At 40.3% G+C, this 13826-nt stretch overlaps 1 protein-coding gene across 2 annotated transcripts in view; it reads left to right on the forward strand.

The window, feature by feature from the left end:
* Window positions 1–13826, forward strand: part of GLDC (glycine decarboxylase) — a 73005-nt gene that overhangs the window by 40697 nt on the left and 18482 nt on the right. For both annotated transcript variants that reach the window (XM_088476576.1, XM_088476577.1), the window contains exons 7-13: window positions 671–867; window positions 2586–2682; window positions 7119–7224; window positions 8278–8417; window positions 9716–9796; window positions 12733–12830; window positions 12919–13045. In XM_088476576.1, coding sequence (XP_088332702.1) covers window positions 671–867; window positions 2586–2682; window positions 7119–7224; window positions 8278–8417; window positions 9716–9796; window positions 12733–12830; window positions 12919–13045 — 846 coding nt within the window. The remainder of the gene's footprint in view (window positions 1–670; window positions 868–2585; window positions 2683–7118; window positions 7225–8277; window positions 8418–9715; window positions 9797–12732; window positions 12831–12918; window positions 13046–13826) is intronic.

The following is a 13826-nucleotide window of genomic DNA, read 5'->3' on the forward strand; positions in this document are numbered from 1 at the left end:
TTAAATGAAAAGTTTCGAGTTTTGGGGAGTTTTATCCATATATTTAGCCTAAATAGACCTAAGTCAGACATGGTAGTACCTAAAGGGATTTTTTTTTGCATCTTATTTGCGTCATAGCCCCATACAAAGTCTTATAGTGTACTAGGCACATTAGCTTAGTACTTCTCGTTGCAAAGAAATTTTCTAAAGTTGCAGATTAAGCACAATGATGTGAGGCATGTCGCTGCTCACTCAAATCGGACCTCCATCTTTTGTCCTTTTACCTATGTTAGAGTTGGAGTCGCACATAGCCAGTGTCTAAGGTACCCATGCATTGTACTTTTATCATATTAGTGATTTCAAATAAGTCTCATATTTTGGGACAAAGTCTATGGCAAGACATGGCACGGCTAAATTACCAAGTCTGTGGCTATTTGGAATGGTTTGAGGATAGGTGTACGTGGACACATCTGTATCATCCTCTCATTTTATAACATTATGTTATGTATCCAGAATATTCAGTAATAGATATCATGCTGCTTAAGTGAACATTATTTTTGGAGGTACTGCAGCCTATTTTTTGTAGTAGTGAATACTTCTCAGGTATGCATCTGTGGATTTCATCAAAACCTTTTCCTATCTATAAATATGGCTTTTTTTTTTTTTTTTTAATTTGTTGTCCTACTCTTAGACTCTAGCATGCTGTGCTACTGACCTCTTGGCACTATGTATCCTGAGGCCTCCTGGTGAGTTTGGAGTGGACATAGCTTTGGGCAGTTCTCAGAGATTTGGAGTACCACTGTGCTACGGGGGACCGCATGCAGCCTTCTTTGCAGTGAGAGAGAAGCTGGTTCGGACTATGCCTGGAAGAATGGTTGGAGTGACTAGGTATTTGTGGATGGTTTATGATGTGTTTATTTTAGGCCTGATTTTTTTTTTTTTTTTTTTAAAGAATGTTGTCCACACTGCAAAAGTGTGTGCAACTGCACAATTGGTCATATGATGAAAACTGGTTTGCTTTAAAAACAGTAAAAGGTAGATGTAACTAACAACTGTACATTTATCAATCCATATTCCTTATTTTACATTTGTGAGTCCATCGGATCTCAACATGTCCAGACATTAGTTTTTTTTTTTGTTTGTTTCTGGCCATGAAAACTCTAGCCGTCTGGTTATATCTGGCCAGTCCCTACACACGTTGGGTTCAATACAGTAAAATATAATAAATGGTATCCAGTCATATGGTTGACGTTTACCATGTTGATGGCACAATGTCAACATGGTTCAACATGTCAACAGGCACCAGGTTGACATTTTTAGAATGTGGACATGTTTACAATGTCAACCTATAAAATGACTCCATGTGTCGCTGTTAGGGATGTGCAGTCAGGGTAGGCAGGGGAGTCATAGCCTCCCCTGTCATACTCCTGAGATTTGATCTAAAAAGGATTAGAATAATACAGAGAAGATGTTTTTAAGTTTTATTAATATCATCTTTGTTTTATTGCAATCATTTTTTATAGTTTAACATTCACCAGCTTTGTGGAGCTCCCTGGGAATGCAGGGAGATGAGAGATGAGGCAGCAACAGCTCAGCCTCTGTTCTGTTTAGTCAGACACTGCTTGCAGAGCTGGGGACAGGCTACACAACGGGTAGTAAGCTGCACAGAAAAAGAGCTAATAGAGTTATTCCTCTGAGAACGGGGGCGTTTCTTGAGCACTGATGACACCTTGGATGTGTCATGTGACCAGGAAGTACACTGCAGTGTTTAGAGATCAAAGCTCAGTCAGCAGCAGCAAGAGAAGACAGTGATGCAGGCAGGAGAATCAATGGACGCCAAAGCTTTGTGTAGTGAGGGGAGAGTTACAATGAGTAGGGGGTGAGACAGGCTCTCCGCACTCAGACCCATCTCCATGTGTTCCTCCCCAGCCATTGACCTTACCGCACATCACTGGTCGCTGTCAACATTCTAATGTTGACCTAATACATGTTGACATAACATACCACACCCAGAATAAATGCAATTGCCATAAAAGCTATACCGGTTAAAACTGTAAAAATCTGTTTGGTAAAGCAGCACTAAGCTATTTTATGCAAGGTCAGCAGTAAACTGAAGAGCACAAACCCACTATCAGTCTTTTACGTGTCAAACGTTATATATTTGAACTACACGCATACAATGAGGTGGTCACCATTCTCATCCATGTCCTTATTGTTTGCTGATCACTTGGTGACCTTCTGATAACTTGGATAGCCCATGAATAAAAGCACACCAATTTGGGATTATACATTAAAGTTTGATTTATAAATTAAATAGCTGTTGGAATGGAAACCACTCTCCGGTTTCCTATACTTGTAAGCATGAATTGTGTGCGTTTGACTTGTTAATGTACCTCACTATAGAGGTTGCTTAGTAAGAAAGTCAATATTCTCTACGAACATTACACTGAAAGTGTTTAATTATTTCACAATGATTCATGTGTACAAACTCCAGTTCAATGCTCTAAAGGTAACGACTACCCCATGTTTTAGTTGAATTTATCACTTGTGTGTTCTACAGTAACGACAGTTTAGACTGGTATACTGACATCTATTTGCTCGCTTAGAGATGCTGCTGGAAAGGAAGTTTATCGTCTTGCGTTACAGACCAGAGAGCAGCACATCCGAAGGGATAAAGCCACAAGCAACATATGCACTGCTCAGGTAATTGGCCTTGTGCCCCTCCTGTTATACACTTCCTAGTGAAACTATACCCTTACACATACCTAAATAATCTGACTTAATATTATTTTCTTATGTACATTCCTAAACAAGTGTATAATGTTCTTTTGATTTCCATAAAATGGCCATAACTTGGCGAATTGTACACAGTAAGCCATCTGGTGCATTTGTTAATCCAAACTTGGGTGGTGCGCAAGGTAAAATGTGAAAAAGATTTATCTATGTATATTTTGCGCAGAAATTCATACTTCAATATGTGGTTGACTATTCAGGTTCAAACCCTGCTTGCTACTACTCCTCATTTTCACCCTCCTACAACTTCACCTTTTATAACTTCACCGGCGAGTGCAGCAGTGGATTCTGTCTTAGTGCCAGTAGATTCTGGCTTTGTGCCAGAACCTACTGCGCATGCACGGGTCTCCGGAAAAATGGAGCCTGCACCATTTACCTGGAACAGCAGTACTGCGCATGCGTGAGTCACCGGGAAAATGGCGGCAGCCATCGTCCCAGTGATTTTTGCTGCTCTGCAGCGCCAGCCCAGCAGCACTCTGGAGACAACGGACAGGTAAGTATAAAGAGTATTTGGGTGCAGGGGCCCTTGTGCACCCTGCACCCATTATAGATATGCCCCCGCCCTTTATCCATAGTTTCTCACTGCATTTTACACTTGTATGAATTGCTCATCCAGCCCATTGTAACTTATGGGTGCCACACGTGGTACCTTCAAGGACAGGATGAACAGCTCATTGAATTATTTATTCAGTGGGTATAATGTTTGTCCACAAGGATAAATGAACAGTGACTGAGAAATGAGGTCAAACCCCCGAAAAATAAATTTTCAGAGGTTTGACTGAATTTCTCATATGCACCAAGTCCCGGAATGTGATACATTCCGGGGCTTGTATACGGTGGGTAACACCATCTTTTAGATGGCATTGCCCAATAGAAACCTCTTCTATTCGCGGAGGATGCCAGAGGGATTTCTGGGTGAAGGACCCAAAAACCCCTCACTCGCAAAGGACAGCTTGTACCAAGAGAGCTGTCCTTTGCTTTACTCATAATGCATTAATTAATGTAATTAACGGCAGCATGCATGCGAAGACTGGCGGGATGCATCGCATGCAAATTGGGATGCGTTATGCATCTTGCCCCATATGTCTCTTTTTTTTTTTTTTCCATGTATTGCTCATCGCACATTGTAATCGATGCAGCGTGCCCAACATGGCTGCCTCATCTGGTACTCTATTGCGTAGAATGAACAATGCATGGTTCTGATTTTGCAAAGATCTCTCCTATTATTTTTATCTCTCCATTGTGTGTCATCTCTTCTAGTCAGTCATTGCCTATTCTGCCCAATGTAATTTTATGTAGTGCACCCAAAATGGCTGCCTCAGCTGGATCTGTTGTGGGTCGGATGAATAATACTTGGAACTGAAATGGCTACAATGCTTTTGTATTATATTCATGGTTTCTGGATTTTATATCTTAACCTCTGTATTATGTTCATACTATCTGTAAAGCACATTGAGTCCTTTTGGAGAAAAGTACGATATAAATTGTATATATTATAATGGCTCAAAAACAATACAGGAAGTGTGTTTCGGTTTTCTTTTCCCTTTTAAACATTGGGGTTCTAAGCATTAATGTAATTATTTACCTTACCTAACTGGTTTCCTTATCCAATTTGCCAATTCTGCTACATACTGGCCAGATGTTTGTCTGGATTGACTGTTCATTTAGGAGGAGATTGCTTGGGAACTTGAGTCTGGGTCCTCCCTTCTTTCAAAAGATGTTTGCAGCGGCCGGATTTAGGTCCTAGGGGGGCCCCTAGGCAACAAACATGTGGGCGCCCCTATAACTAAAAGGTGTGTGTGTGTGTGTGTATGTATGTATGTATATATATATATATATATATATATATACATACATACATACATACATACATACATACATACATACATACATACATACATACATACCCACCCACTCACAGTTACCGGCACTCCTGTTAAAAGAGCAAAAGATTCCTTGCTGCGGTGCTCACCCTGAGGATGGATGTCCCCTGTATATATGAATTTCCAGAAAGGAGGCACTCAGAGGCTGAATGGACTTAGAAAAAAACTAATGCTTTATTGCATTAGCGCTAATTAGCTGAATTAGTTTATATACTATATATATATATATATATATATATATATATAATTTTACATACAGCAGCATTCCATGCAAGAAATAGTGAACCAGGCTTGTCCTTTTTTGCAAGGGATGCTGCCATATGCTTTTTTTAGGTTTGTGTGAGTCTCTGTATTCGCTGGTCATTTAAAAGGGGGTGGAGCTAAATTCCAGGAGGGGCGGGGCTTAGTCGCTGGCCATGGCTCCGTTAAAAGAAGAAGAAAAAATCATCTCTACTTGTGGCCGTGGACAGTGTGTGGGGGGGCCGCCCGGCCCGCCCCACCCCACCTGCCCTTATGTGTTGGGGCCCCAGGACGAACGCCCCTGTTGTCCTGCCTATAATTCGGCCCTGGATGTCAGCCTGTATGAGAAACTTGAGCACAACTTACAATCAATGGTACGCTATCAGACCTGTTTGATACTATTGGATTTGTCCGTGGTGCCCTATTTTCTTTTTGGAAGTTTGCAAAAACAATATGCGTCAACCCTGATATTTCTGGGACCCAGGTGGGGGACACCAATCCTAAACTTGCTCTCTGTGTGGATAACTTACTGGCAACTCCAACAAACCCATTTGTCTCACTTCCCATTCTGATACTTGAGTTTCATATCTTCAGTCAATTAACACCTATTTTTAAATTAAATTCTACCAAATCTGTTGAGTTTAATGTCAATCAGGGCTGTTTTTTTTTTTTTTTTTTTTTTTTCATTCCAATGTCACGTCTTGAAAATTAAGTATTTTAGTGCTTGTATAACCAAGTCCACAGATTCTCATTTTAAGTGCCAAGTTAATTACCAATTTATCTGAAGTCTTATCAGACCTAAAGAAATGGCGATTAAAATCCCTTTTCCTTGTTGGACATTTTGTACCTTCTACAGACCATACCGTTCCATATGCCTACTAGCTTCTTAAAGGATAATTATGATGCCGTCAGGGATTTAGGGGGAGATGTATATATCAAACAGTCTAAAGAGGACAGGTGGAGAAGTTTCCATAGCAACCAATAAGCTTCTAGTATTGATTCCTAATAGTCGCTGTTTAGCGCCGCAAGTCTCTTAAGAAAGAATTGCTTTCCAGTCCAATCATGTGATTCCAAAGCACAAGAAGTTGTTTATGTAATGAAAAAGTAACACGGTGAAAGATTTAACAACTAGAGTAAAAAGCAATCAATAATAGTACAAGCTGATACATACGCATGCGCACTGGTCCCAGTATACAGTCCTCAATCCAGAAGTCTGTGATAATCAAAGAGGATGTCTGAACACTGGGATCGGGACGGAGTTTATATACCTTAGAGTTCTACGTTCACAAAGGAACTAGTTTACAGGTTTCCATTGGTTCTTGCTTCTGGATTGTCTTGTCATTGGTTGATTCATACGGTGTCATCAGGGGCATGTCTCAGTTCTCCAACGGTCTCTTTGTGTAGTTTCCCACCGAACAACTGGTTAATATTAGCTACAACACTGCATACTGATAATAACATTCTATGCAATAAATCCCTATCATCCATAACTAGCGAACACAAGATGCGAGTCCTTCACCGATAGAAACTGATGTCTACAAATAAACAGGGATTTGGTATGATACCAAACATGACATGTCCACTATGCTCTAAACCTTAGATCTCATTTAAGTACATATTACATCATAATTATTAGTTAATAATATCTTTAATAACACTGGTTATTAACTATAATGTGTGGGAACCATCTTGCACATATGCGTCCGCATATGTGCGTCTGTGTGTTGAAATTAGCAACTATATATAAATGAGCGTCCATGTGTGAGTATTATGCATACGAATATGAGCGTCTGTGTATATAAGTATATATACAGTGATATGTGTGTGCTTTATGTGCATCAGTGTATGTGTGTGTTGTGCATACGCAGTTTAGCGCATCAGATTGTGCGAAGCAAAATAGCGTCATGGAAACGCATCGTCAGACCATCGACGATCAGATCGTCAGATAACAATTGTGTGCGATCATAACCAATTATTTGACTTCGACACTAGCCATCACTTTATTGAATGTATTTGATAGCTAGAAGCAGGATGCTATAGGTCAACTTCTCCATTTGTCCTCTTTAGGAACTGATAAAATCCCCACTTCAAGAACAAAATACTTTGGCAATAGCAGGTTTCCCAAATGTTAACACAAACGCTCTCGCTCTCTCTCGCTCTGTACTGTGAATCAGTATGGGAGTTATAAAATCACAGCATGCAGTAAATCTTCTATATTTATAGGCCCTGCTGGCAAACATGGCTGCTATGTTTTGTGTCTATCATGGACCAAATGGCTTGAAGCATATTGCACGGAGAGTTCACAATGCCACGCTGATATTTGCAGAAGGTAATCGGTTATCTACCTTTACTGTTTTCTGTGGGAAAGATGGCTCATTTTTAATTTTTTCTCAGAATCTTCTATTGTACAAATGTCTGACTATATTTTGTGTTTGTGTGTTTTTGTTTTAAACACAATTTAAAATTTCTCCTACTTTATTTTAGTGTGAGCCTTGCTGAAAATGATGTCCTCTATACTGCTATTAATGCTGCATGTAACGTTTGGACTCTTACATGATTTATGGGATGTGTTGCATCAAAACTAAAAATTAGGTCAAATCTGCGAAAATGCAATTTTCGGAGGGTGGAACACAATCGCCATATGCACAAAGCTTGTTCCCATTAGACAACGGAATCTATAGATCGCATTGCATAATAGAAGCCTATGAGCTTCATATCAGAGTTTTTTCCAAGTGGAATCCAATAGGATCCCTCCCAGGGTTCCCCTCCAGCTTGCGCATGAACTAGCCGACTGGAGAGCTGTCCTTTGCTTAATTTTGCATAATTCTTCGAGCATGCGGCATTACTAAACATTGGTATACATGTAATCAATGCATGGATGCATCTCATCCAAAATGTGATTCTTGATGCATCCCGACCTTCATGTTTTGTCTTATATCCTGCTATATTTTAGTGAATTGGGTGGGAACTTGGCAATACTACTAATGTCCTGATGATAAGATCGAATGCTTTTTCTATCGAAAAAAAAAAATGGTGTCTAATACTAAGATTAGTTCAGGCTCCAATGGGGCTGAATCAGTGGATTTTGGGGACTGGAATAAATATTTCCCCCACCACGCACAGGCAAAATGTCAACTTCACCATCTGCTTCAGACACCATTATTGTTCATTTAAGGCTTAAAGGGGGGCAGTTGCGAAGATGATATCTAAACTTGCTTTTTTTTACTACAGTTTGAGTGACAAAAACAGTCTATAAGACCCTTATGCGTCATAGAAATGATTGTGTCCATCTTGTCCATGTCACTGAGATTGTACCAAGACTGTGTGTGTGTGTGTGTGTGTGTGATCATTTTAATAGTGAAGCGCAATTGTTTTTTTTCAGGTCTGAAGAGAGCTGGCCATAGGTTGCACCATGATATGTTCTTTGACACTGTGAAGATTCATTGCGGATGTCCAATAAAAGATGTCCTGGATCGCGCTGCACAACGTCAAATAAACCTTCGCGTTTACAGTGATGATTCAGTAAGTTATTTTTGTTCTGCATAAAAAAATTTTTTGTTGTTGGCGACTGTTTCTTCTAGAAGTTCACACTTTGAAGACCTTTCATGCTATATAGGTTTTCTTTTTTTTTCGGGCCATTGTTACTGTGATTGAATAAGAGAAACATAGGAATGATGTTCTGCAGTAGTGACCTTTTCTTGTGCAATGACTACTATAGCTAGATTTCCCTATATCACTGATATTACTTTCCACTGTAATATCTTGGCTTGTTTTTATGCCTGCCTTTTCCTATTGGCACTCTGTGGGGTAAATTTTACTAAGAATCGTGTTTGACCTCTAAACCAAATTGCTGGACATTGCTTACATTTTGGAGGTTCTAAATGCAGGATTTACTAACCATCATATCTGTGTCTGTTTTCTTTCGATGGTGTTACCTGTCAATTTAATTTTTTTCTGTCTAAAAGTCTGTTGGATTGATATTTTACAATTTACTCCGCATTCAAATAATGGGTGAAACAGATTTTGAAATTGGCAAACACTTCCTATAAGTTTCCTGTTGGTAGAAGGCATTACTGTGTCACCACAATTCTCTTTTAAAACTGTCCAAACACAAGTACTGTAGTGGCTTTAGGTGGAAGAGGTTGGCACTTGTGAAGAAAGGAGAGTTCTAGCTAGTTTAGATTGATTTGGTGGTTGTGTGGCTGATTTTGTGTGTAAGTAGTCTTCTGTATTTCAGTGTTGTGTATTTGTATCTTTAAAGTTTATTTAATTTTATTTGAATTTACTCCTGTCACTATTTGTGTGTGGCTGTGGTGTCTTTGTGGCAAGTGTGTTGTTAGTTTTAGGTAGTGGTTTTTTTTTTTTTTTTTTTGTATTTCATCATAATTAAGTCTGGGCGTATTCGAGCCCTTTTACATACAAACCCGCCACTCCTTTGCTAGTTGTTTTTTTTTTTTGTTTGTTTTATTTGTTTTTGACTATTGTGTTGCAGTTTTTCAGAGGTTTCTTTTGGTAGTACGAACACTATGCTTAATAAATCTTGGATTTGTATTGCTGTATATTGAAAGTATTCAATGTTTGCTCCGATGGTCTCATGCCGCCTATTGCCATCTAAAGTTGTATTTTTCATGCAAATTCCTGCAGCTTTGCCTTTTAGTACATCTTTAAATGCCAAAATTGACTGACTGAATTTTGCAGGAAAACACCAATCAATCAAAATCAATCCTAAGTAAATTTACCCGTGTGCTTAATGGTTCCAAAATGGTTGCTCTGACTCATGGTAATGTATTCCATCTATATTTCTGTTTTTTGACGGACAGCTTGGAGTATCTATTGATGAAACTGTAAAAGAAAAAGATCTGGATGATCTGTTATGGGTGTTTGGCTGTGAATCCTCCGCAGTAAGTCGAACTCTGATTCTAATGGCTTATTTTACATGTCCATGTATTATAACTTTTTATTGACCTTTGAAATTGTAGCATTTTCAGTAAGCACTTTAGGATGGTACACATTACTGTAACATGAATGCAAATTACTAACCTCTCTGTAGGTAACTTGCACTAAATCTATCTATTGTATTAGCTATGTGTTCCCCCAAAGTGCTTAATAATATAATCTCTCTACTAGTATAATAAGAACATTGTGTCTGTCTGTTTGTTCCAAGTTGGTGCAAAACTATTCAAACGATTTTCATGAAAGCTGCATAATTGTGTAGCAGAAACTCCTAGAAATAACATGCGCTTTGTCTCATCTCGATCCGTTAAGTTAAAGCTGAGCAATAACAACATTTATTGACATCATCAATGCAAGAGATACGTGTGGCGCTGTGCATGGCCGGTAAGGGGTGGGAAAAGAAGTGCTTTGGGCCCGTGTTCACTTGAATAGGATAGGCTACATAGCAGTCTGCACAGGACACAGTGACATTGGTATGAGAGGTGGGTGAATAGGATAGGCTACATAGCGGTCTGCACAGGACACACAGTGACATTGGTGTGAGTGGTAGGTGAATAGGATAGGCTACATAGCAGTCTGTGCACAAGGCACACGGTGACATTGGCGTGAGTGGTGGGGGAAGGCGCTGCTGCCACCAGTCTGAATAGCACTGCTGGTCACGTGGACCACTCCCAAGACAGGACCCCTATGCACAGTAACACAACTAGAACACCTCAAGTAAAAAAAAAAAAAAAATGTTGGCAGAAGCTATTTCATAATGTGCAAAGCCACGGGCAACAGCTAGTAACGTGTGTGTGTGTGTGTGTGTGTGTGTGTGTGTGTGTGATCCAATCCAAAGCGTTCTTACCACCTCATAATATGTTTGATCTGCAGTATCAAATTCCAGGATAAATGATGGTCTAATGTAGCTTCTCTTGTATAGTCAAACAATAATTTACCATGTGTAAATCAAAAAGATGATTAATTAGGCCCAGTAATACCCCTTTCACATCGCTATTGGCGGGTCACACCCGGGATTTTAACACTTGTCAATCGTGTGAGCAACCCGCCTGAGACCACTTTCAGACTGGCGACCCGACCTGGCAATAATGCCAGGTCGACGACGTCACAGCCATCGCTGCTGAGCCAGCGTTTGCAGATTATCTAATCTCCAAGCGCCAGCTCTCCCTATGCAGGGAATGGGACCCCATTCACATCGCACCGCGAGCCAGGTTGAACTAGTGTTCAACCCTGCTCGTTACCCAGTTTGAAATGCCGGGTTGTTCGACCTGGGTTATTTCAACTGGGCCCTTTCACACTGCGCAGTAACCCAGGTTATTTTATGGCAGTGTGAAAGTGGTATAAGCAGTCTAGTGGTTCTAACCCATCTGTGAACGTTCTCGAAGATAGATTGATTTTGTGAATACTGTATAGAAATATCAAAGAACAATAGGAAGCTCTCTATGGGTAATTAAGTATAGGTGCTATTCATCATAAAGGCAATGCAGGAGAGATCACTGATCTCTCCTATTTACCTTTCAGCCCTGATTTGTGCCTCTGTCCCCATACACTATTATGGCCACCAAATTCATCAAGCTCCAAAAATACAATATTTTGTAAGCTTGACTGCAGGAACATTCGCTATCAGATCGCGTTTGTTCCGCACCCTGCACCTTCCCTATGACAAGTAGTCCTGGGTTGCGAAGAGGGATCCTTTCTGATCCCTCAACCCTTGTTCGGCTCCTTCCACCCGACAACGGGGGTTTGTGCATCTGCGTGAACTCCAGGTCATTCAGGCGCACCAGCGCTGTCAAGTGTTCAAGAAATTGCACGGGAGTCCACCCTACTTATGGTGGTAGTGGGCGTCTCTATGCTGGTTGTGAGATAGCTTTGCGATTGCATTCATTAGCATATTTTTGCAGCAGACCTGCGTGTGTAATCCCAGCTGCGATCGCAATAGCAATTCCTTAGTGAATCAGGCTCTGTCTTTTATTGCACACGGAATGCTCCTGTGCCCTTATTCTATGACCAATTCCTGCATAGGGCTGTCTATCTTCAAGAACAACTTGTTGATCACTCTCTTGACAGTAGCTGATCCATTAGTGGCACTCTGATACGACCTGTTTTCCACCTTTGCAAATTGAATTATGTTCTGTATTGCAAAAGTGAATATGCTGCACCATAATGTGTGGTCTTGTTTTGTGACATATAGTATAGTGTCCGTATCTCTCGATAATATCTAGTTATTCTTCAATGGGAACTATTATGAATCGCCAACATAAAAATGTTTCTATTATAATTTTTTTTGTTACTGTACATGCTTGGGTAATAAGCCAGATGATCATCTGATCTCTCTAAACTGTCAATAGAAGTCTGATATCTGATGCTAACTCAAAGTATAATTAATGAGTAGAATGAGGGAAGATTGTAAGTTACAAAATAATTTTGAGATATCCTAATACTTGATATTTTTAATAATCTAACAATACTTATAACAAATATACAGTAGATGTAAACTTTGCAATTTCTTTGTAATATCGCCATGGTCAGCACCTAAAAATGCCTACAGAATTTTTTCCTTGTCCTAGCACTTGGAGGGGATGGGAAAAGACCCAGAACTTTTAATGCTGGGCTGCCATCTCCAGTGTCTAATGAACAAGTTAAGATCAGTAAAGTTGGAAGTTCAAAACTTTTTGGTGTATCCTGTCCTAAAATCAGTGGTTCACCTGCACGTGCTGGTGGAACTGTAGCCTTTACTACTGACTAACAAATTATAAAGTCTGTCAATTGTAGTACAATTACATATCTAAGCTTGCAAATCTACCCTTGTGGCTATATACAGTACATACAGTAGGTTCAAATGCGATAGATATATCTATTAGGACTTTTGTCTGCCCTTTTTTAGGAATTGATTGCTGAAAGCATGGAGGAGGCGAACAAAGGCATCCTAGCAACTGCCTTCAAGAGGACCAGCAAATTTCTCACACACCCAGTGTTTAACAGGTGAGCTGCTTAGAAGGGAAAATATTTTTTGTAGCTCAAAATATCTTATTGATTTGCTAATTAATTATTTTCTTCTGTTTGTGATCAGTCACCATTCAGAAACTAATATCGTCCGCTACATGAAACGGTTGGAAAACAAGGATATTTCACTTGTGCACAGTATGATTCCCCTGGGATCTTGCACAATGAAACTTAATAGTTCCTCGGAGCTTACTGTGAGTAATGAGCCTGCTTTCTCATGGTTCTCTTCTCTGTAATTGCTATTATTTGTATGTACACAGGGTTCTTTCTAACATAAAGTCAGGTGAGATTACATTTTACAGGCTGCACAATTCTAGGAACAGTAGAGCCAAAGTCTTCATGTTGCTACTTGGGCCACAAGCAGGGTCCTGTTACCACAACTCTGGTTCCTCTTCTCCACCTCTTATGGATTCATTCCTAAATTATTTGGTGCGGGGGGAAGCGATGTAATAAATATGCTGATCATCTAGCCCTTTCTGTCTATAATTGCTATATTAATAGCACATTGACTGTCAGTAATAATAGTGCAGGGGAAAGAGACTACTTCATGCAGGGTCAGCCCTGGGCATAGGCAACCAAGGCAATTTCCTAGGAGGACCTAGCTCCAGACGGAAAGGCCAAGGGAGCAGCTTGAAGGGAGGAAGAGGAGGATGGGCGAGGGGCGGCAGGGGGTGGGTCATGTGCCCTGCCAAGGGAGCAACAGCACTGTGATCAGATAAAAATAAGGATGATGATCAATAACCCTTCAAATATGCTGTGCAGTGTAGGCTCAAATTTCAGGGAGGCTGAGTCTGGAGAGGACACAGGTGGGCTGGAAAGAGGAGGGTGGTGGGTTAGGGAAGAGGAGGTAAGCAGGCCAGAGGAGGAGGGCATCGTGAGGAGGTGGTTCGGGATGAGGAGAAGGGAATCTGGGCTCTGCGGGGAATTTGTAATTATCATTAATATATTGTATTGATACATTGGATTTGCTGCAAT

This window comes from Taudactylus pleione, unplaced genomic scaffold, assembly GCF_031769625.1.
Source record: "Taudactylus pleione unplaced genomic scaffold, aTauple2 ptg000190l, whole genome shotgun sequence".
NCBI classification, from domain to species: Eukaryota; Metazoa; Chordata; class Amphibia; order Anura; family Myobatrachidae; genus Taudactylus; species Taudactylus pleione.